At 36.7% G+C, this 23,611-nt stretch overlaps 3 protein-coding genes across 3 annotated transcripts in view; 2 read left to right on the forward strand and 1 right to left on the reverse strand.

Annotated features, from left to right (window-relative positions):
* LOC144977933 (uncharacterized) overlaps nt 1-5,422 on the reverse strand; it is an 18,057-nt gene extending 12,635 nt beyond the window's left edge. Inside the window, exons 1-2 of the mRNA XM_078923344.1 lie at nt 5,410-5,422; nt 3,781-3,898 (exon numbers count right to left, since the gene is read on the reverse strand). Coding sequence (XP_078779470.1) covers nt 3,781-3,898; nt 5,410-5,422 — 131 coding nt within the window. The remainder of the gene's footprint in view (nt 1-3,780; nt 3,899-5,409) is intronic.
* A 4,522-nt stretch (nt 5,423-9,944) lies between these two features.
* The window catches only part of LOC144977978 (low-density lipoprotein receptor-related protein 6-like), a 218,783-nt gene continuing 205,116 nt past the window's right edge, over nt 9,945-23,611 (forward strand). Inside the window, 1 exon segment of the mRNA XM_078923386.1 lies at nt 9,945-10,065. Within this exon segment, the coding sequence (XP_078779512.1) occupies nt 10,002-10,065 (64 nt within the window). The 5' untranslated portion in view covers nt 9,945-10,001.
* LOC144977752 (low-density lipoprotein receptor-related protein 6-like) overlaps nt 14,398-23,611 on the forward strand; it is a 10,779-nt gene continuing 1,565 nt past the window's right edge. Inside the window, exons 1-7 of the mRNA XM_078923145.1 lie at nt 14,398-14,448; nt 16,132-16,532; nt 17,726-17,905; nt 18,895-19,115; nt 21,319-21,450; nt 22,472-22,672; nt 23,287-23,482. Coding sequence (XP_078779271.1) covers nt 14,398-14,448; nt 16,132-16,532; nt 17,726-17,905; nt 18,895-19,115; nt 21,319-21,450; nt 22,472-22,672; nt 23,287-23,482 — 1,382 coding nt within the window. The remainder of the gene's footprint in view (nt 14,449-16,131; nt 16,533-17,725; nt 17,906-18,894; nt 19,116-21,318; nt 21,451-22,471; nt 22,673-23,286; nt 23,483-23,611) is intronic.

Raw genomic sequence — 23,611 nt, forward strand, 5'->3', positions numbered from 1 at the left:
CTAATCCAGACTTACAATCTCTTACTTTAAATGTATTTCAATCAGACTTCTTTTTTTTTTCTTTGTGCCACTTTTGGTGGAAATCTCTCGTCTGCAATCTTATTACTGAGTCCTCAATCGTAGTCCTCCCCCCCCCCCCTGTAATATCAGGTCATTATCGTCTTTCATGGACAAATATTTACTGCTTCCAAGATGAACACCAACCTACATACGCCGAATTACAGTAAATTCGAGAAAACTCTCTTCCACAGCTGCTGGTAAGTTAAAAGAACAAAGATGAATATTTACGCCCCTATAACGGGCGGTAACTCAATAAAATATTGTTTGATTTGCTTGTAACGTAATACGCTTTTTGCTGACATCCAAAAGAGTAAACTTTATTATTTGAGTATTATAAAATAAAGTGCGGGTCGCATTCTATTTTAAATAGAGGGATGTTTTTATTCATCCAAAAATCAAATCAAATTCAATAACTCGTACTAATCGAAGGGAATATAAACAAAAGGGTTCATGTGATTTGTTTAACAGATAATAACGTTTTTTTATGTTCTTAAAGATGTCATGTTCGACAAATGGATGATGCCAAGTCTGCAAAGATAGATCATCATCAAGCCCTACTGCAACCTCCTCGTGGTGTCGAACGGTAACAGGTCAAGCTGGCCAACTGCAGAGGGCGACAAGAATAGGCAATGGCAAACCATTCTTGTAACTTTGCCGAGTTAACTGCATGAATAAGTCCAAAAAGTTAAACGGTGACAGCGTAAAGGGGAGCATGTTTTCACGGAAGACTGCTGCCTCGCTCGGTTGGGAGCGTGATGTTCGTCAGGTCACACCGAACCGTCAGCCAGTTACTAGGCGAAATAAATTTAACAAATGTGACAAAACCAAAATTGGGACATGGAATGTCAGGACCTGTGCCCAAAAAGGAAAACTAAACAACATTCTGAAAGAAATGAAACGGCTCCAAATAAATATTCTTGGCCTGGCAGAGATGAGATGGAAAGAGCAGGGAACCATGTCAAAACAAGAAAACAACATGACATATAAGATCATATGGAGTGGTGGAACCTCTTTCCAAAAAGGAGTAGGGATGATCTTAGACCAAAAATCAACCAAATTTTACAAAGGGCACGTAGCAATCTCAGACAGAGTTTTGCTGGTTAAGCTAAGAGGACCTGTAGTTGACACCAATATTATTCAAGTTTATGCACCAACAGAAGAGGCGACAGATGCAGATATGACAGAGTTTTACCATTCACTAGACAAAGCAAAACGAATGTGTAAATCACAAGAAGTCCTTATGGTAATGGGGACCTAAATGCTAAGATTGGCAGAGGCAGAGATGGTGACATAATCGGACCACATGGACTCGGAGACAGAAATGAACGAGGAAACATCTGGGCAGATTGGTGTAGAACAAATAAATTAATGATTTCAAACACCTGGTTTCAACAACACCCAAGAAGAACCTGGACATGGCAATCACCAGGGGACAGAGCAAGGAACCAGATAGACTTTATAGCAGTATCATCAAGATTCAGAAATGGCATATTAAATTGCAAAACCTACCCAGGCGCCGATGTAGACAGTGACCATGTCCCAGTTGTTTGTACAATAAGGATAAAGTTTAAAGCTATTCAGAGAACAGCTGGTAGAATAAAGAGGGATTACAGGTTATGCAAAGACAATGGCATACAAACAAAAATGAGAGAAGAATTTGAAAATGCACTCATGATACAAAGCCAAAGTGAACCTGATAATGAAAAATGTGAAAAACAATTTGATATATTCCAAAAGTGTGTCAAAGCAACTGCAGAAAAGCATTTACCAATAGCTCAAATAAACAGCAAAAAGGAATGGATGACAAATGAAATTCTAAACCTATTTGAAGAAAGACGAAAATGCAACAGAGGGTCTGCAGAATACCAAACATTGAACAACCACATTAAATCCAAATGCATCGAGGCACACGAGAACTATCTAGACTGGAAATGCTGCGAAATCGAAAGAGAATACAAACCCAACCCCCAACAAGCTCACCAAAGAATAAAAGAACTATCAGGGAAAAGGAAAAGCAAAGCAGCAGGAAGTTGTATCCAAAACAAACAAGGGGAACTGCTATTTGAAGAACAACATATAGAAAGCCGATGGGTAGAATACATAGGCGAACTGTACAATGATCCAAATAGAAATGAACCACCACTGAAATTCAAAGAACCATTAAGCGGACCAAACATCACCAAAAGTGAAATTGAACATGCCATGGAACGAATGAGGGATGGTAAAGCAACAGGCCCTGATGAAATATCTGTAGAGGTATTAAAAAGCCTAGGAGATCTAGCAATTGATGAACTTCACATATTATTCAACAATATATACAATACTGGGAAAATTCCAGAAGATCTCTGTAACTCTATTTTCATAGCAATACCAAAGAAAGCAGGTGCAGTCAGATGCGAAAATTTTAGAACTATAAGTTTAATAAGCCACATCAACAAAATACTGTTGCGTATAATTATCAACAGGCTAAGGAATAAGATTAACCCCGAAATCGCAGAAGAACAATATGGATTCCAACCTGACAGAGGGACAAGGAACGCAATATACCTCCTCCGTGTTTTAAGTGAAAGAGCTATACAGGTTCAGACCCCACTATACCTCTGTTTTGTTGACTACAAAAAAGCTTTTGATAGAGTACGCCACGAAGAAATACTAAAACAACTGCACTCCATTGGCGCTGATGAGAAAGACCTCAGACTCATGCAAACATTATACTACACCCAGCAGGCATCTATCAAAATCGGAAACTCTACAGGAAATTCCATTCCTATTAAGAAAGGAGTCCGTCAAGGGTGTGTTGCCTCACCAGATCTGTTTAATCTATACCAAGAAACAATCATGAGGGGCATAAATAATATGGAGGGAATAAAAGTGGGAGGTCACAACATAAATAATATAAGATACGCAGACGATACGGTACTCATTGCAACATCAGAAATCCAACTTCAAAAGATTGTTGACAAAGTGGTAGTAGATAGTGAAGCCAAGGGAATGGAAGTGAATATCACCAAAACGGAATGCATGGTAATACAGAAAAACCCCGAAAACTACAACACCTGCAATATAACGATTCACGGCGAGCAACTTACCAACGTAGAAAGTTTTAAATACCTAGGTTCAATAGTGACAACAGATGGAAGATGTAACCGAGACATACGAGCAAGAATAACTCAAGCCAAACAGGCCTTCATGGACCTGGGAAACATTTTGAAAAACAAACAGATGTCGTTCGGGATTAGATTCCGAGTCTTGAAGTGCTACGTGTGGCCAATCTTGTTATACGGATGCGAAAGCTGGACTACAAATGCAGAAACACAAAAGAACATTGAAGCTTTTGAAATGTGGTGCTTGAGAAGGATGCAGAGAATATCGTATACTGCACACAAAACGAACGAAGAAGTGCTAAAACAAACATACCAACAAAGGAAACTAATGCCCTTAATAGTGGATCGACAACTATCCTTTTTCGGACACATAGTAAGGAAAGATAAGAATGAATACCTGGCAAGTTGTGGAAAAATACCTGGTAAACGCGCCCGGGGAGACAAAGAAAAACACTCATAGACCAACTGAAGGGCTTCACCAGCCTAACAATCCAAGAGCTGTTTGAAAAGGCAAGAGACAGGGAGGAATGGAGAGAGATAATTCATGCAGTATCCGAAGCCTGGACCAGGCATGGAACCTAGAAAAAAAAGATGTCATAAAATATCAATAATTTACGAGTAATTCATTGTTGTTGACTTCATTTGAACTTCAGTGACCTCTGGCTGACCTTCAAGTAGTCGAATTGGAATTCCAATCCAATAGACCAAATATTCTTCAAAGATGTCAATCTTACCTGTGAAGAAAAATAAACTTTTACACGAATGTGAAACATCTCGAGTTTTTTTCACAAGGCAGTGACTCTACGATAAATGTTTTGGCCTCCGGCATAACGAAATAGCATATTCCATATTTTAAAAAAAAATTAATTAAATTATGCCTTTTGCGCCACGACATCATAAGATATCGTCGCTCAGGCATTCCACGAAGGAATATAGATAATTCATCAAACAAGATGTCTGATGTCAACAGGAATCACCCATGTTGTCCAAGTGAGTAATTTGGGGGTTAGTAATCTTGCTCAAGGAAAAAAAAAACGAAATTGCCTGAATCGGGGCTCGAACCCGGGTCATACGGGTCACAGTGCAATGCCTTAACCACTCGGCCACTTCGCATCTATATTCCATATAGGTACTAAATCAACAAAATGATCATACAAAATGACATGTAATTCACGTCAACGGGTAGAGAGTACTCCAGGGATGAGGTCTAAGAGGTTTTTGGACATTTCCTTCAAACGGTCTTGCAGAATAAAGGAGTAAAGAAACAGGAAACACGCAATTTTCCACGTTAGCAGAAAAATAGCTATAATTACGAGCAAAATGCATAAAAGTGAGGCTTTATAATTCCAATTCTTTAAACCGTGAGAAGCCTGTTGGTATCCTGACATTAAGTCCAAATTTACAGAATGCCGAATATTCCTTTTTTTTTTTTTTTTGGGGGGGGGGGGGTTGAAAAAAAATTATAAAGAAAACATCAGGTTTATAGTTTTACTTTTGTGTACATGTTAGCTTTGTGCAAAAGAAAATTTAGCATTTTATCCCATATGGAATTTTCTTTGACTTATTTGACATTCTTTGCAATAAACGGTCTTGGCTACATGAGCTTGATCTTGGGTGTATACTTTTAACCCTGCAATGGCGAGACGGACCGTCTTTTAAATCATGGATCTATTATGGACATGTAATATATTGCATACTTATTATAGGTGACCTGACCGTTTAGTGTGATATATTATAGTCATGTGACTCGGTATTAGATGAAACCCAAATCGCATTGCTGTCACTGCTCTGCTAGTAAAAATAAGTAGAATTATTCTATAGGAGGTTGGAGTCCAATCGAACTCCGAAGAGATGTGGTTATTTTTTTTGTGAACGATTCAGGGTATGATTTAACTTTATCATCGTTGTCAACAGTGGTTTCGGCCCACAGCATCCCGTATAAATGACAAATTGTATGAGAAATCTCGTTTAACCGAACCTTCATTAAGACTTGTTCATGCATACATACAGACGCGGAATACGTATAGATAGTATGCGCTTGGCTAAGAAGCTCATAACATTGCCATCCGGCAGTATAACGGACCAACACACAAAACTGTGTGTATTCATGAACGTTTATAGTCGGGTTAATACAGTTCAGTGAGCATTACTCATAAACGCGGATGGCAAAAAACAATAACAAAGACCAGAGTGACGTCATCTTCGAACAATCTATATAGTTTATTCTATAATTTGCTATGTTTACCTATCACTGCCATTGTTATGGTTATTCATTTGGGAACGATTCAGGATATAGATAGTTCGAAGATGACGTCAGTCAGGTCTTTGTTATTGTTTTTTTTTTTTTTTTTTTTTTTTGCCATCCGCGTTTATGAGTAATTCTCACTGAACTGTATTAACCGGACTATAAAAGTTCATGGATACACACAGTTTTGTGTGTTGGTCCGTTATACTTCCGGATGGCAATGTTATGAGCTTCTTAGCCAAGCGCATACTATCTATAATTTAACGTTATCGTCGTTGTCGACAGTGATTTCAGCCCACAGCATCCCGTATAAATGACACATTGTATGAGAAATCTCGTTTAACCGAACCTTCATTCAGACATGTTCATGCATGCATACAGACGCGGAATACGTATATAGTTTATTCTGTAATACTGCCATTATTTACATTATGACGACTGTCGGAGAGGCGAGGCTATCTAGGTGTCTTTTGCAGATGGATCAGGCGCTCCACATACACATGAACACACTCACTCACACACACATTCACACACACACATACACATATACACACATACACACAAACACACAAACACAAATACATCCACCGTGCACTTAATTCGTCGTTTTACTAAAACATTCTTTGAGAGAGAAAGAATGAGAGAGAGAGAGAGAGAGAGAGAGAGAGAGAGAGAGAGAGAGAGAGAGAGAGAGGGAGAGAGAGAGAGTATATTAAGAAAGAAAGAGGATATGAAGAAGGAGTTTGAAAGAAAGAAAGAAAGAAAGAGAGAGAGAGAGAGAGAGAGAGAGAGAGAGAGAGAGAGAGAGAGAGAGAGAAGGGTATGGGGTGGGGGGGGGGGGGTGTCACAGTAAAGGTTGTTCACAATTATCTTATTAAATTTTATTTTATTAAGAACTGAATTCATCTGACTTCAGTTATATTTCGGTAGGCTTAGATAAACTTTACCTTCTAATATTAGATCGTCTTTCCTTTTATAGCCTTCCCTCGAATTAATTTCTAATTAGTGAATACTTTTCGTTCTACATTCTGTCACGTAGCCATTTATTATAAAAGCTGATAGGTCTAACTTTCTACACTTACTTCTCTCTCCAATCTATGCCGGACGGCCAGCCGCTCCATTCCTCATATATATTTGAAGATGTTTATCTTTTGGGACTTTGTGGATATTTTATCTCCACCATCAAGACGCCGGAACTTTGACCTTTGACGGTGTAATACTCAACATTTTAAGGATCAAACTTGAGCCCGCTGTCGAAGAAATACCTGAATAACCCCTTCCCAACTACCTGGAAGTGGAACTTTACGAGCCTGAGCCCGTTATCGGAGGAATATAGAACCCACGCCTGTCAACTGCCTGGAAACGTAACTTTACGAACCTGACATTATATCATCATAAGTTACATAATATATTCACATTTCTATTTGTAACTACCACAATCACTATTTATCTCTTTTAATTAAATTTCATCTTAAATAAATCGTTAATTGTTTTTCATTTATAGTAACTAGTAAATTCTGGGGCCTCATTCTACATATCTTTATGCAGAGTCGAGTAGCTCTTTACTCACTTGAGACCATGACAGGGGGGATGAGGAAGGAGAGAAATATGAGAGAATGTGTGTGTGTGTGTGTGTGTGTGTGTGTGTGTGTGTGTGTGTTCAGAGGGAGAAGGGATATGAAGGAGTAGAAAGAAAAAAAAAAAACAAGCATGAGAGTGTGTGAGTGTGTGTTGAGATAGAGAGAGAGAGAGAGAGAGAGAGAGAGAGAGAGAGAGAGAGAGAGACATAGTGAGAGTGAGAGCATGAATGAATCTCACTCCAACGACCCAGGCATGTAGGTTATGCGGTCAAGGTCGAAAAGATTGCTTACATAAACATTGGCCTTTTTTTTCTTTCTTTTTTTTTTTTCTGGCGCCTACCTCATGCCTACTTCATTACTATAGATAGAATGCGCTTAGCCAAGGAGTTCACAACATTGCCATCCGGAAGTATAACGGACCAACACACAAACTCTGTGTAACCATGAACTTTTATAGTCTGGTTAACTCACTCAATCCTAGAGATTTTGCGACTTTTCAAAATTGGAAGAAATGTATTAAAAATGAACATGTATAGATAGTTTTATTCAACTACCATTCATTAACATGTAAAAATATTTTTTTTAAACATTAGCTTTGATACTACGCCTATATTTTGTCTCATAAAAATGTAATAAATTATAGGCATGGAGTAAAAGTAACCCCGGGTAAACTACGGATATAGTCGGTGTTAGGGTTGAGTGAGTTAATACAGTTTAGTGAGAACAACTCACAAACGCGGATGGCAAAAACAATAACAAAGGCCTGAGTGACGTCATCTGCATACTATCTATAGGCCGACACAGTAAATCTTGCTATACCGTCATTTTAAATTTTTTTTTTTTTTTTTGGGGGGGGGGGGGGGGGGAGATAGCTGGATAAGTTGGCAGTATAGCAATTAATTTCACAATATACCGTTAGTAAGTTTACCTTAATAAGAAGAGCTTGGAGATATTGAAGGGTTCGGTGAAATCAACTGTTACTGTAAGCACGAATAGACACTCCGCTTTTGTAAAAGATGTTTTGTTCGTGTGTATGTGTGTTCTTTGATTGAGCAGTGGCGGTTCTAGCCCATTCATAAAATGGCCAGACAAATTATAGGCGGTCAAAATATCATATACATATAAGAAAAGAACTACTTGAAATAACATTTTAAAATAGTTTTGTTAATGATTATGTACCAACATTGCCTCTATTTATATATTAAATCCATTCGCCGAGACACTGATGATGCAAAATGATTTATGATCATGTTGTAAAGTCCAACTTTTGACATCCACGGACATCTTGTCCCATAGCATTACGTCCACATATTTTGATCCGTTTTAAAGTAGGTACTAAATAAACTGGTGTTGTTTTTTCTCTAACTTTTCATTGATTGAAAAAGTGAACGAATTCCTGATAAATATGTTGTCAATTTCATTTATCATTCACTTTAAATATTAAAATCACAAATAATCACATTGACAATTGAATGACAAAACCATAGACATCAATCATCCCAAATTTAATCAGCACTGAATCACGAAAGGGAATAAAACTAAAAAATAAGGCGACAAAACATTTAAAATGCGACAACACGACAACACAATAAAATTGGAAGAGCTGTACAAGTCCATCTCGTTCACTCTCCTAATTAAAGAGATGTTTTGACCCTTCAACTCAAGATGGATATTTCTTTCAATCAAGAGATCTTTATGTTATAGTCCTGGTTTTTAGTTATAACTTTTGTTTTCCTTTTTACCAAGAAAGTTCATTCCAAGTTCAAATCGCATTGTTTTTTGTTTTGTTTTGTTTTGTTTTTTTGCTCTCTTGGGAAAAACGATAAAAATATGACGTCAAGTTGGAGTAAGATCTAACTCAATCGTTGATAGGTTAAAGTGGGGAAATTTAATCGCTTGCTATTCAGAGAGGGTGTCGGTCACAGTAAGAAATACAGTTGGGACACTACTGCAGTAATCAAAATGCCAAACATTTGTAATTTGCACTTAGAATAAATGCAATTGAGTCACTTTACAATTAATCACTTCCTATATTTTTGTTTTGATAACAGACGATAGAAGGTTCCTTCGTCCAGCAGTTTTGAGAGGTTAGAGATGTCAAAGTGACAATGGGTAACGATTCTAAAATAAATGCTCGAGTCCTACTTATCATCTCTTCTCATACTCCAATGGCAGCAGCTTCAAATGGTGCTCACACTACTATGTTATGACGATCGACCCAATCAGCAAATTGATCCGTGCCTGATGCGTCACCATATCGGGATATACGGCGTCTATCCCTGCTGCCTCACCGTTTAGAGAAGGTTAGAGACACAATGATAGATTTTTAGGTTTTATTTGTCTAGAATAGCTTTTTTTTTCAATAAGGGTTTAACGTACGCAATGTTGTAGATATCAGGCACGACACCCAGTTTAAGTGATGTATTTATGATGGGAGTGGTGGATGGTATTAATTCGTTTATGCATAATTTTAAAATGTCGGTTTTAATCGGATCTAACTCATAGCTTTTCGAAGCAACTGAGAGAATACAGTCTTTGACTTCACTCAAGCTGACTTCAGCAAACTGTCACCCGAAAACAGTTCAAAATTTATATCTAAAGGATAATTTTCTAATTCATTTCTGATCAATTAAATTTTTTCTTTGAAATATTGGCCAAAACGGGTGGGGATGTAATATTTAGAAATTTCAATTGGAATTTTTTTTGGATATATTATGGGTGCATGATGACTCGCAATCTATCAAATATACACAACTATTGATTACAATACGAAGTATCAAGTTTAAGTATAAAAATAAACATGTCTAACATAAATTAGATTATTTCGGACCTTGTAATTCAGCATCAAACTTGAAAAAACAAGCTGGTATTTGCCCACCCTGCCCACTATTACCAGCCGCCACCGATTGAACGTAGGCAAGTTCCTGATTGTGTTTTTCCTCTTAATTTGGATACGATAATGCCGTTTTTCGTCATCAAAAGATCATTCTCTGTTTCTTAACGGATACAGAGATGGGATTAACTAATAATTTGTATTTATTTTTGCTCGTAGCATGGATTTCAGGACATATTAACGGTAAGGATTTTTTATCTTGTAAAGTTTGTTTACAAACTGGGTTAAATGGGTTACTTTCTCATCTAGCTTTATATTGTTAATGTAATAAACTGTGAACTTGCGTTTAGACACTTGTCACTGTCATTGCTCTTCAATGTTTATCAGGAACAGTAGCTTTGCTCTTTGTAACTTTCCTTCTAACCAATGACTATATTATAAACGTATTTTTACATGAAATCTTCATGAAACTGGACGCTAATTTTAAAGGTCTTGGCAACAACTTCAAAGCATCACGTCAAAATGTCAACAAACATTAAGAATGTTCTTCTCAATTATTCGATGAGATGATCACTTACAGTCATTTCTTCCTTTAACCCCCATCTCATTGCCTCATATCTCTTTGTACAGTGTTCCTACGTATTTGCTATCTTCTTTGGTGGTCCTGCTCTCTGTTGTCCAATGCACAAATACTCTTGTCTTCGATCTGCTTACTTTTAATCCCATCCTTTCCAACACTCGTCTCCAACCCTCCAGTTTTCTTTTCCGCCCTTGCTTTTGTATCATTCAAAAGTACTACGTCATCCATGGTGCTTCTCGCCGAATGGGTTCTGTTAGAACATCCATTACTATTGCAAACAGCAGTGGGCTGAGAGCAGATCCTGGTGTAATCCAACTCTAACATTAAATGGATCAGTTGAGCCAACAGCTGTCCTTACCACTGTTTTGTTTCCTTTGTACATATCTTGGATAACTTTGATATATCTCTCCTATTCTTGTCCCTCTGTTTCGCTTTCTGAAAATATTTTTCTGGCCTTCTTTACTTTCTAATTGCTCATACATATCTTTGAATGTCTCTGACTTTGCTTTTGCAACGGCTCTTTTTTCTTCTTTCTTTGCCTGCTTACATTCATATACTTTCATAGCACCTCTGTTTGTCTCCATGTTCTTCCTTGCTTCCCTCTTTTTTTTTTATTGTTTCTTGAACCTCTTTATTCCACCACCATGTCTCTTTTCCAACTTTTCCTCTCTTTGGCCACTTCACGGATTGTATCAGCAGTTCTTTTCCATTCTTTTGGGAAATCCATTCCTAGTCTTCCTTTCACCGTTGTAGCAAATATTTCTCTTTGCTCTTCCTCTTTTAGTTTCTACCATCGTGTTATTCCCTCGCTTTGTTTCTTTTTTATCTTCCTCTTTCCAGTTGCCACTTTCCCAATAACAATCTTATGTTGCACTGCCACTTTCTCTCCCGGCAAACTGCCACAATCTGATACTTCCCTCAAATTTCCCATCCAACAAAACGGGTAATCCACTTGTGTCTTTCTCACACCACTTGAACTTGAATATTCACTCTGTACTCATGTTTATTTCTAAAATATGTATTTAGTATTGCCAGATCCGTCCTTGTTGCAAATCTTGCAATATCTTTGCCTTCTTCATTTCAGCTGCCATACCCATACCTTCCCAACCATCTCTCATCTGCGAAATTGCTTTCTTCAAAGTGCCCATTCAAGTCCACACCGATGAAAACTCTTTCTGATTTGTCGAACATTTCCATTTGTTCATCAATCTCCTTCCAAAATTCATCATCAATATTGTTTCACGACTCGTAGGTTTCTTAAATTTGTAAATCTCTTATTATTACAGGCTTTGATTTGATCATATGGTATCGCTGCAATGCACACACTTTCAGAGAGAGAGAGAGAGAGAGAGAGAGAGAGAGAGAGAGAGAGAGAGAGAGAGAGAGAGAGGGAGAGAGAGAGAGTTGTGTGTTTGTGTATGTGAAGGAGGGGGGTCTACTAGTTCTCGGGCTAGGGTCTACCTGAACAACGCAATTCTATGTTCTAGTTCTAGTGTCCAGTGAGTAACTTAGGGCTAATTTGCCAACTTGACCAATCGTTTCTTACTGATTGACATGAAATGATGAATTCTTCTTCTTCTTCTTCTTCTTCTTCTTCTTCTTCTTCTTCTTCTTCTTCTTCTCTCTCTTCTCTCCTCCTCCTCCTCCTCTCCTCCTCCTCCTCCTCCTCCTCCTCCTCTCCTCCTCCTCCTCCTCTCCTCCTCTCCTCTCCTCTTCTCTCTTTCCTTCTTCTTCTTCTTCTTCTTCTTTTCTTTTTCTTCTTCTCTTCTCTTCTTCTTCTTCTTCTTCTTCTCTTCTTCTTCTTCTCTTCTTCTTCTTCTTCTTCTTCTTCTTCTTCTTCTTCTCTTCTTCTTCTTCTTTCTCTTCTTCTTCTTCTTCTTCTTCTTCTTCTTCTTCTCTTCTTCTTCTTCTTCTCTCTCCTCTTCTCTCTTCTCTTCTTCTTCTCTTCTTCTTCTTCTTCTTCTTCTTTTTCTTCTTCTTCTTCTTCTTCTTCTTCTTTCTTCTTCTTTCTTCTTCTTCTTCTTCTTCTTCTTCTTCTTCTTCTTCTTCTCTCTTCTTCTTCTTCTTCTTCTTCTTCTTCTTCTTCTTCTTCTTCTTCTTCTTCTTCTTCTTCTTCTTCTTCTTTCTTCTTCTTCTTCTTCTTCTTCTTCTTCTTCTTCTTCTTCTTCTTCTTCTTTTCTTCTTCTTCTTCTTCTTTCTTCTTCTTCTTCTTCTTCTTCTTCTTCTACTACTACTACTACTCAAACTAGCGGACGGACTGTGAATACTGAATACTGTGAAATTCGTTTTACTGCAGCATTTCCTAAAATGTATTTCTACATCCGTGATGGATCAGAATGTAGGTCAATGGGATGAGAAAGGCGGGAATGATTGCGGGCGCAGTTGAAAAGCATGAGAGGGGGGAGGGGGGTAACCTACTGACACAAGGGGCCAAGTGTGTATTTTTTAAATTGTCTAATGTCAACATTGATGACGAACGTTTGAGTGTAGCTGTGGAAAAGCGTCTACCGCTACAATAATAATATTATGACAAAGCAAACAATATTCAAACAGAATATTTATTCAAAAACAATGGGCCGAAGTCGGTCTTAAAGTTGGAGAACGCTCTCTCTGTCTCTCTCTCTCTCTCTTTCTCTCTCTCTCTCTCTCTCTCTCTCTCTCTCTCTCTCTCTCTCTCTCTCTCTCATTCTTTATTTCTTTCTCTCTCTGTGTTTTTTTTTTCTTTTTCTCCCCTCCCCTCTCTCTCTCTCATTCTTTCTTTCTCTCCTCTCTCTCTCTGTTTTTTTTTATCCTCCCCCCCCCTCTCTCTCTCTCATTTAACTAATTTTCATTCTTTGCTTAAATCAGAATAACACTTTGCATCTTGGCATTCCAATCTTCCACGGTTCGAATTGAAATAAGTCACCAATCGCTCTCGGTTGGTCATGGCATTGGTTGTGGGGCGGTATTTTGGTCTATGGATGTTGGGAAGACTGGTTACAAGTCGTCTTGTTAATCTATGTTTACAATTCCCCGTTCAGGCTCATGGATGTTTATGAAGTTGTGAAGTATTGTGATAGCTTTGACATAATTGAAAGCAGCAACCGGTTGCACGTCCATTTGAGTGTGAAGAATTTTCCAAGTCTGGGAGATTCTTCCAAAGGAGCATTCGACACTATTTCTTGCACGAGACAGTCGCATATTGAAAATTTCATTCATCAGTCGAAAACTCGCGAGAGCAACCACGCCTGACGACATCTTGAACGTGTAAATGACGGACGGGATGTGGGTCCACTCTGCTTGTACCTATTATTTTCACATTTCTTCCGTTCACGGTTCAACCTCAAATAACTGAGTGTAGTGTGAAGTTGTGTGCAATGCGAGTGTGGGCCCACTCTGTCTCTAAGACAGACTCACCGCACCTGTGTCTGATCAGCTGATTAATAGTTTGATCGCTGATCATCATATTATATAGAGAAAAACAAAACAAACACTACACTGATAGTCAGACCTGCAATGTATGCAGATTTTATGCATTAAATGATCAGACATAAGACCCGAAAAAATGCTGCATTGGACGTTCTTTTCACAAACTGCCCTAATCTAGTTGACAAAATAAAATTGATAGGATTGAGTGACCATGACATCTCACAAGTAGAATACCCGTGTAATCCTGCCAGAAGAAAGCCAATAAAACGGAAACTTTATTTGTGGAAAAAGGCTGATTTGTCTATGAATAATGAAATAAAAAATTGCTCTTGGAATCTACATCTGTTCCATGTTTGAACCATTCTTCGTTGTCTTACTTTTTCTCGTGTGCTTTTAATTTTTAAATGCTTAATATTTATTTATCGTATTGTCTTCCTTTTTACTGGCGCTGAAATAACCTAAATGTGTCACAAGCGTCGTAAAACCCTTTTAAAAAAACTTCCTTCCAATATGGATTCTTAAATCACATCGCTGATACACAGTGCTGCTCTTAAAACGGCAATCCGTGTTGTCAATTTGGAGTAAACATGATTACCGCCAGCAATGGGTTAAATTCGACAGGTAGCGGAGTCCGTCTGGTCGGTATAGACAGCCCCGAAAATTGAAACTTGATTAGTCGTAGATAGAGTCGAGGAGAGAATCCCTTAGTATTTTTTTTTGTTTTTGTTGTTGTTGTTGTTGTTGTTGTTGTTTGGATGATTTATAGATAGAATGCGCTTGGCCAAGGAGTTCACAACATTGCCATCCGGAAGTATAACGGACCAACACACAAACTCTGTGCAACCATGAACTTTTATTGTCTGGTTAATACAGTTTAGTGAGAACAACTCACAAACGCGGATGGCAAAAACCATAACAAAGGCCTGAGTGACGTCATCTGCATACTATCTATACGGCTGTTTTATGTTGTTGTTTGTTTTTTTCGTTTGACATGTGAATCATACAGAAATGGGGAGGAGGAATGAGGGATGGAGGAGGTGCATGCGCTAACACACACACACACAAACTCACACACACACACACACACAGAGAGAGAGAGAGAGAGAGAGAGAGAGAGAGAGAGAGAGAGAGAGAGAGAGAGAGACGTAGTACGTATTTCATTTTCTAGATGTGTTTTTGTTCTAATCTTTTTTGACTTGACATGTGAGTCCAGCTACCAATATTGGCTTTGGTGTGTGTGTGTGTGTGTGTGTGTGTGTGTGTGTGTGTGTGTGTGTGCTTGGAGGGGGGGTACTCTTGATTTTCTTTTCTTTTTTTATTTGTGTCTTTTGCTATTCTTTGTTTGTTTTTTTTTTTGCTTTTTTGTTGTTGTTTTTTTTTCAATGCATTGTAGACAAATTTTGTTGGGGTTTTTTCCCCCGCCAGCCATCCAGCCAGCCAGCCAGCCAGCCAGCCAGCCAGCCAACTAGAGGATGAGGTTTTGACCAGTTGAATTAACTTAAAGTAAACATTGCACTTTAAGTTGCGTCATTTTTATAGCTATTTGTCATTATTTTGCCTTTGACTAACTTTAAACTGTCTTCCAAGTAATCTAATTTATCTGCCAAAAGAATAAGTTGGTCTTGAGTTTTCTAGGTCTTGGCATACTAAATCTTTTTGGTCTGAGAGAAAATGAGGAATGACTATATTATGTACCAGCATTTTTCAATGACTACACAGTGATCATTTATTTTTGATTATATTCTGTTTTGCTTCCCTTTTATTAAAACTTTTTTTTCAAGTGGGAAGCCACAGGTAGAGATGGATATTCAGTTGCTAATACAAGAAAAAGGACACCAAGCACGCGACAGCACCATAAGATATGGAATTTTTTTTCCCATTTGACTTTGTGCGAAAAATGATATATTGAGAAATGTATGTAGCCTGATGGAAATGTAAATGTCATTACTATTTCTTTTAAATAACGAATACTTTTCAGGTCAAAGTGATACTAAGCTGCTAGAAGCGGTAGACTTTTAATATTTGGCTTTCTTTAGTAACCTAGTGAATGCTTCTTTTTGTTTACATTTCAAGATTTTTATTTAGAAAGGGCGTTCGAATATTTCTCTGCCATCAAATTGTTTTTTTTTAGTAATGTAGGCCTATTTATGTCTTCATTGTTTTTTGTGTTGGCTGAAGAAGGTTTTTGAGCCCGAAAAGTTCCGTGTTTAGCATTTTGTTCTTTGTTTTTTTGTGTTTTTTTTTTTTTTTTTTTTTTTGGGGGGGGGGGGGGGGGGGGGGGGGTTAAAGCTATTGTATTATTTTTGTTTCTGACTTTTCAGGCAATCCATACTGTTGTTTGCCAACCACCGAGATGTTCAGCTTGTGGAAGTGGCCAAGTCTCATCAGCAGACTTTGAACTCGTCGTCATTATCCCTGGTCTTGAATATGCTGCGGCTGTTGACTTCATTTATGAAGAAGGCATCATCTTTTTGTCAGATGTCACCCAGGAAGTGATCAAGCGAGTGGCCCTCAATGACACCAAGCACCACAGGACAGTTGCTTCCAAGGACCTCAAATCGCCTGACGGTTTGGCTGTAGACTGGATTGCCCATAAGCTTTACTGGACAGACTCTGAGACCAATCGTATTGAGGTCAGCAACTGGGATGGCAATCATAGGAAAGTTCTATTTTGGCAGCGACTTGACCTCCCCAGGGCTATTACATTGGATCCTCAAAATGGGTAAGTATCTATAGCGCACATTTATATTATATATAATGTTCTTATTTGTTTGTTTTTAAGGGTTTTACGGTGCTTGCAACATATTTAGGTTATATCAGCGCCAGTAAAAAGGAAGAAAATGGGATGGTAAAAAGTTCTAGAATTAAAAATAAAGCACCCAAGACATAGTAAGTTATAGGGGAACTGGGAACAAATAGGGTTCAGATGTAGATTCCAAGAGCACACTATCAAAGTTCTTAGTTTGAGACCACCTATAAGTCTCATCCGGACACAAGCACAAAATCCAACAAAGAGGAATACACTCAAATGCTTACATTATAAATTCAAAATAACAAATATTATAGTGCATAACAGAGAGATGATTTACAAGGAAAAAAATATCATCTCCCAAAACAATAACTATGCATTTGACTGTTTCCCTCCCAGCAAGGACCCCGGCCAGGGCCATGACAAAACGAAGTAATCTCATTTCAAGACGAAGACAGAAAGCATGTTGGAAAACAGATAAAAGGCGATAGAAGACACAGTATGTACCCCCCTGCCCATGATGGGATATATATATATATATATATATATATATATATATATATATATATATATATATATATATATATATATATATATATATAACATTTTTCAGTTTTGATTGCAATTCAGCAAGTGAATTTAATTGCTGTTGAACGAAGAATATTTTAGACTTAGAAAAAAAAAATAAGCGCAAAACAGTTTTGAAAAGTGTCGCACTTGTATTAAGACCGTAGGACTGGTTTATAATCTTTTTTGTGTTCTGGGAGCAATTAGAACATTTCTTTAAAATCTGAGATTTAATCGTGTGTTGCCAGGTACAAAAAGTTTGGTTAGATTTATTTCCTCTCCCATAGAGTGGTGTGCAGCTGATGTTCTTTGATTAGAAGAAGGCTTGCTTTTAGTTATATTTACGCAGACTCTAGCACTATGAAGTTTGTGTATTTGTTGAAGAGGAAAAAAAAAATTATAAGAAAATATCAGCCCCCCCCCCCCCCCCCCCCAAATGCACACAGAACTAAACAAAAATTTTACAGAATAACAAAGTGTGATCTTATATTATAAAGTTTTAAACTCAATGTTTAGTTTAATGCCCTTCTCTACGTTCTAGACTGTGTGTTGATTGAATCTGTTTTTCAAATGTATTCTTTCTCCATGAACAAATGTAGATACATGTATTGGACAGACTGGGGCGAGGTGCCTAAGATAGAGAAAGCAGGCATGGACGGCAATGAGGAGACAAGATCTGTTCTCATTGATGAGAATATCGTCTGGCCAAATGGACTCACTATTGACTACGATGACTCCAAATTGTACTGGGCTGATGCTAAACTCGGTTTCATTCATAGGTTAGTTCTATCTTAATATTATTCATTTAGATGAAATACCTATCTTTTCTGCCCGCCAGAAAATCATATCAAAACACAAAACTGTGTGTAACTTTTAATGATTATTAGGTGAATGCATTTATTACAGTTTCTGTCCCTTGGTTATGTCCAGCACATTGAACACTATTAAGAGGACAGCACACATATAAACGCCATTTCTTGGGGCTTGATGGTTTATAGGAGTGAACAAAACTCACAAAAATCAAACAAGTCATTTAAACAACAAGCCAGAACACTGAGATAACATGTGGACATGTTTTTGTAATCCTTCGTTGTCCACCAATCAAGGGACTGAATTTGGTAGATAATGAAATTAGGACTTGAGTGAAAATCAATTACTAGTTGGTCTCATATCAATGAATGACAAGGAAGAGAGTAAAGTCAACTTCATTCATTTTATAGACATGAGTATTATAACAAATACAATCGGAAGTCTTTAGGTACAGTCAAATCAATATACTGCTTTGTATGTGGTACTCTGGTTGGACTTTTGAGACGGCAGAGCATCTAGTCGAACGGTGTGTTGTGACGATGCTACCCGGCGGGTTTGCGACGGTGCGCGAATGCGGACCAGACTTTGCTGATTGGGTCGATCGTCATAGCATAGAAGTGTGATAACCATAAGAGTCTGCTGCCTTCTGATTGGTGGTTCCCTAATTCGATTCCAGTTCTTGGTGGGGACAAAGACAAGTCTTTGGAAAGAGCTCTTTACTTACATGCTGTCATTGATCTCAGCAATAAAATGAGTACATGTTCATTGTCAGCGTAATTGCCTAGCAATGCTTAATTTGCACCATCTCTCAGCCTAGGGAAATTAGGCTGAATGGTCGAAATTATCAATGTGAAAACAAGTATTGTCTATAGCCACTGTTGTTTCTGCTTGGTAATCAAGTAAACAAAAATGTTTTAAAATATTTGATTAAAGTTGAACAACTCTCTTATCTTCAAAGCTGTGACTTCGATGGTAAAAATCGGAGAGCCGTTGTGAAGGGTAAACTGTCCCATCCATTTGCTGTGACTTTGTATGGAGATTACCTGTACTGGACAGACTGGGACACTCATTCCATCCATGGCTGTGACAAAACCACGGGTACAGGGTCCTTTATCGTCATGGAAAATATCTACTCTCCTATGGACATACATGCTTACATGAGGAGTAGACAACCCAAAGGTTTGTTCTTTATTTTACCATAATAAAAAGTGATAAGTTGTCAGTCCTTCAGAGATACAAAGCCACAGGAACTGGGTAATTTTAACCAATTTCTGTTGTGTTTAGAGTCGAGTAACAATACCTTGCTTCCTTTTGAATAGGATGCTGGTCTTACGCAAAGTTGTTTTTGGTAATTCCAAATGATCCAGTTACCCAATTACTGCTTTCAAACAGAGAAAAATGTGTCCTTACCTTAGGCCATGCTGCAGTGAAGCTTTAACTCCAGTTTTACCAGGAAAAAATCTGGTCTGGAGAAAAACATTCGGGTTATGGGCAACTTCCTCTAATTCTGGTGAGGTCACATTGTTTCGAGGACCCCCGCACTACCACATTATCATCACTGCCACTACTACTACGACCACCTCCACAGCGACATCATAACATCATAAAACTACTACTACAACCGTCACCACCACAACACCCTCACTACCACCAGAACTACAATCAGTACCATTAGCGTTTGGATCTTTACTTTATTTGAAATAAAGAAACTTTGGGATTGTATTTGGCATTATGATTACATATAATATAGTTCTCATTAGTTATCTATTTCGAACTATACAATATGTAAACACAATGCCAAAATCCATCCCAATTCCCTAATCTTATGTGAGGAAATTCCTCTTTTGATATTGAAATTCCTCCGAGTGGTGTCTGAAAGTCCTGTGAGCCAAATTTAAAGTTGGCATCTCTGCAGACTGCCAAGGTGGCTAATTACTGGCCCCCCAACACTTAGAGCTAGTTTAAGTTTTGCTCTGAGCTCAGGATCATAGAGCTATACCACAAGAACTCACACTTTACTGCTATGGTATCCATATAATCATTGCGTGGTTTGCCTCCATCAGCTTTGACTTTGAATTATACACACTCTTTTCTGATAATTTAACTTTTGCTCCCCTGTTTTTCACTGCTGAGACTTTTTTGTGATATTTTGAAAAAAAGAAAGAATTTCCTTAAGAAATGTACCAAGGCCAATTGGTCAATTTTAAAATAAATATTTATATTTAATGTAGTCCCATAAGGCTTGGGTGAATGCATTCCATATTAAAACAAGTTATTCTTTTCCCAATGCTTTCCATTCCCTCTTGGATAGACCTGAGGGATATTGGAGGTAAACATTCATTTCTATCTATAACATGTTTTTTTATAAAAGTGTTGTATTAATGTTGTCAAACAAATGTAACCCTGAAATTTATATATATAAATAATTTCCAAATGGGGAAAAAAAGATGGGGGTGGGGGGTACATTTTAAACTGACTTTGTTGTTTTAATTTAAATTTAGAATACCCGCTTTTCTTGCAGCTTATTTAAAATATCCAAAATGAATAAATAAATAGAAATAAAGTAGTCCTTCAGAGCCATGAGGCCCATGGAGCCGGAGTTTATCCTGGTTTCTATAGTGTGAAACAGACAATAGCAATTGCTTGCTATACTTTGGATAGGACGCTAGTCTATCGCAAAGTACTTTCCACCAGATCTAACAGACCTAATACCCCATCACTGCTGGGTGGACAATAAATCGACGGAAATAGCTTTTGCCTCTTTTTATTGAACTGGAGTGAACACGTGTAAGTTTTTAGTAGCACCAGTGACGTAATGATAAGAATTTGCTCATTACCAGCCATTGAGGGTTTTATTTTTGCATCCATCCCTTTTACCATACCAGGTATACCTTTCAAAACATTATTTTTTTATATCTAGAGGTAAGAAAATACGAAGCTGATAGAAATCAATTGCCTTTGCTAGCGAAGTCAGAAAATCAGTCATGCGCGTCCTTGGTATAGGTGTCCTTGGTTTTTGCACTAAAAAAGAAGAGCTAAATATATGCTTTAGTATAATATGTGGTCACTTTCATAAGTAAATTCAGATCTTGTAACGTCATGGCACCATGACATATTGATGTAGTACTAAATATATATATTTCTTCTTTGATGTTTCTAGACTTGATTACTGTAACATGCTCGTATATTCTGTTCTAAATAATGTTCTCAGCAAACTGCAGTGCATTCAAAATCAGGCGGCAAAATTAGTTTTAATAGTGATGGCTGAAATTTTAATCTCTTCTTTGATATGTTTATATGTTTTAATGTTTTAAAATATTTTCACTGTTCTTAGATTTTAATAATCTTTCGTTTTTGTTTTTCTGTGTTTTCTCTTTTGTAGGACAAAATATGTGTGGAAAAAATAATGGAGGTTGTTCTCATCTTTGCCTTTTGTCTCCCACTGATCCTTACTACGTTTGTGCCTGTCCAACTGGTGTACGACTTCTTAACGACAAACGGACATGTGCCAAAGGTTTGTAACTGTTTCTGCCATTGTAAAGGGGACAAAATAGTTATCCATGTCATTGAAATAAACTATTGTCATCTTAAATTGGATGGGTTTTAAAAATTAGAGTAATGTAACATAACTTTCTCCATAAATCAAAGCTATGAGTAATTCAGCATACATTATTCTATTTAAACAATGAACATCATCATTGTGAAATTTTCATCTACATAAGGGGGAGTTGACATGTATGTGTTTTTACAAATCCTGTCTCAATGCATGTGTAGGCTTTAAATAATCGAAATGCCTATTATTGTTACTGATCGATAAATAGTACATTGACCATTGACAAAAAGATTATTGGTACTGATTGATAAATAGCACATTGACCATTCACAAAAAATTTGTTAGGGATATATATGCCTTCCAAAAGCTCCTTGTGCTATTATTATTATTATTATTATTATATTATTATTATTATTATTATTATATTATTATTATTATTTATTATTATTATATTATTATTATTATTATATTATATATTATTATTATTATTATCATTACATTATTATTATTATTATTATTATTATATTATATATTATTATTATTATTATTATTATTATTATATTATTATTATCATTATATTATTATTATTATTATTATTATTATTAATATTATATTTTATATTATATTATTATTATTATTATTATTATATTATATTATTATTATTATTATTATTATTATTATATTATTATTATTATTATTATTATTATTATATATTATTATTTTATATTATATTTATTATTTTATTATTAATTAATATATTTTTATTTTTATTTTTTTATTCAGTTATATTCATTTATTTATTAATATTGTTATTAACATTTTGATAAATAAAATATGTGTTTTGCATTTAACTCATTCATTTTCATCGCTCCATTTCAATATTTTACTTTTATGTTTTAAGTTTTACTTGTATTTAAAGACAAGCCAAAAAAAAAATTATACAAAAAGTACTGACACTGAAACCATAAATGAATTAACACAGGGGCAGAGAACAGATTGCTTATTGCACGACGGCGAGATATCAGACAAATTTCCTTGGATACCCCCGACTACACAGACTTTGTGCTCCCATTCAACAACGTCAAAAACGCTATTGCTCTGGACTACGATTCCAGTACAGGCTTTCTATACTGGACTGATGACAAGGTTCACACCATTCAGAGAGCTCTGCTGAATGGATCAGGTACAATCACCCCATTTTTTTCCTTCTTTTTCCCTTCTTCTTTCTCCCGACTCTCCTTACCAGCAATTTTCAGAATTTTCCCCGAAATTTGAAACGCACCTAACAAAAAAATAAAAAAAATAGAAAAAGAGAAAAGCAACAAGTACATTCCATACTAAACTGCTCAGCAAATGAGCCTACAGCACATCCAAGTTTTTATAGTTAAATTTAACAATTCTTTAAATTTTGGCAACAAATAAATCAAAGTAAGAACATTGTTGCAAATAACGAATGTGACGATTTTTCTATCGTTGTAAGGAAAGATTAAATTTACAATTGTCATTGATTAAGACACTCAGACCAAAGATGAATTAAAATAAGTTCACAAAGTGACCAGCAGATCACATGGATTAGTTAAGGGAGGGGAAGGCACTGAGAATGAAAAAAATAAAAGAAACAAAATACTTCTCTAGCATCAGACGTGAGATGAAAGTGAAGAGGAAAGGAAGGTAAAGTTTGCTGGCTATAACTATAATGTACGATTTTTACCTCCTAACAATTACGAATTTTTAAATTGCTTTTTCATTTTTATCTTTACAAAGTATTTTATGTTTAATTACTTTCTTTATATACAGAGCAAGAGATTCTTGTGGAGAAAGATGTTGATCAGCCAGATGGCATAGCTATTGACTGGATTGCCAAGAATCTCTACTGGACTGACACAGGCACCAATCGCATTGAAGTCTCGCGTTTGAATGGGACGTCCAGAAAGGTGATTGTGTCTGACAGACTAGACGAACCACGAGCGATTTGCTTGGACCCTGAGGCTGGGTAAGTGGAGGTTTTATCTTCACTTCTTATTATTGTTTTTGTTAAATAGTGGAATGAGCAATGAGGTGTACTTTGAGTGAAGTTTGAAAGAGAAATCAAGATGAATTTGACACTGGAATTTTAAAAATT

The sequence above is a fragment of the Berghia stephanieae genome, chromosome 8 (genome assembly GCF_034508935.2).
Source record: "Berghia stephanieae isolate SIO BIC M18660-M18661 chromosome 8, UCSD_Bste_1.3, whole genome shotgun sequence".
Lineage (NCBI taxonomy): Eukaryota > Metazoa > Mollusca > Gastropoda > Nudibranchia > Aeolidiidae > Berghia > Berghia stephanieae.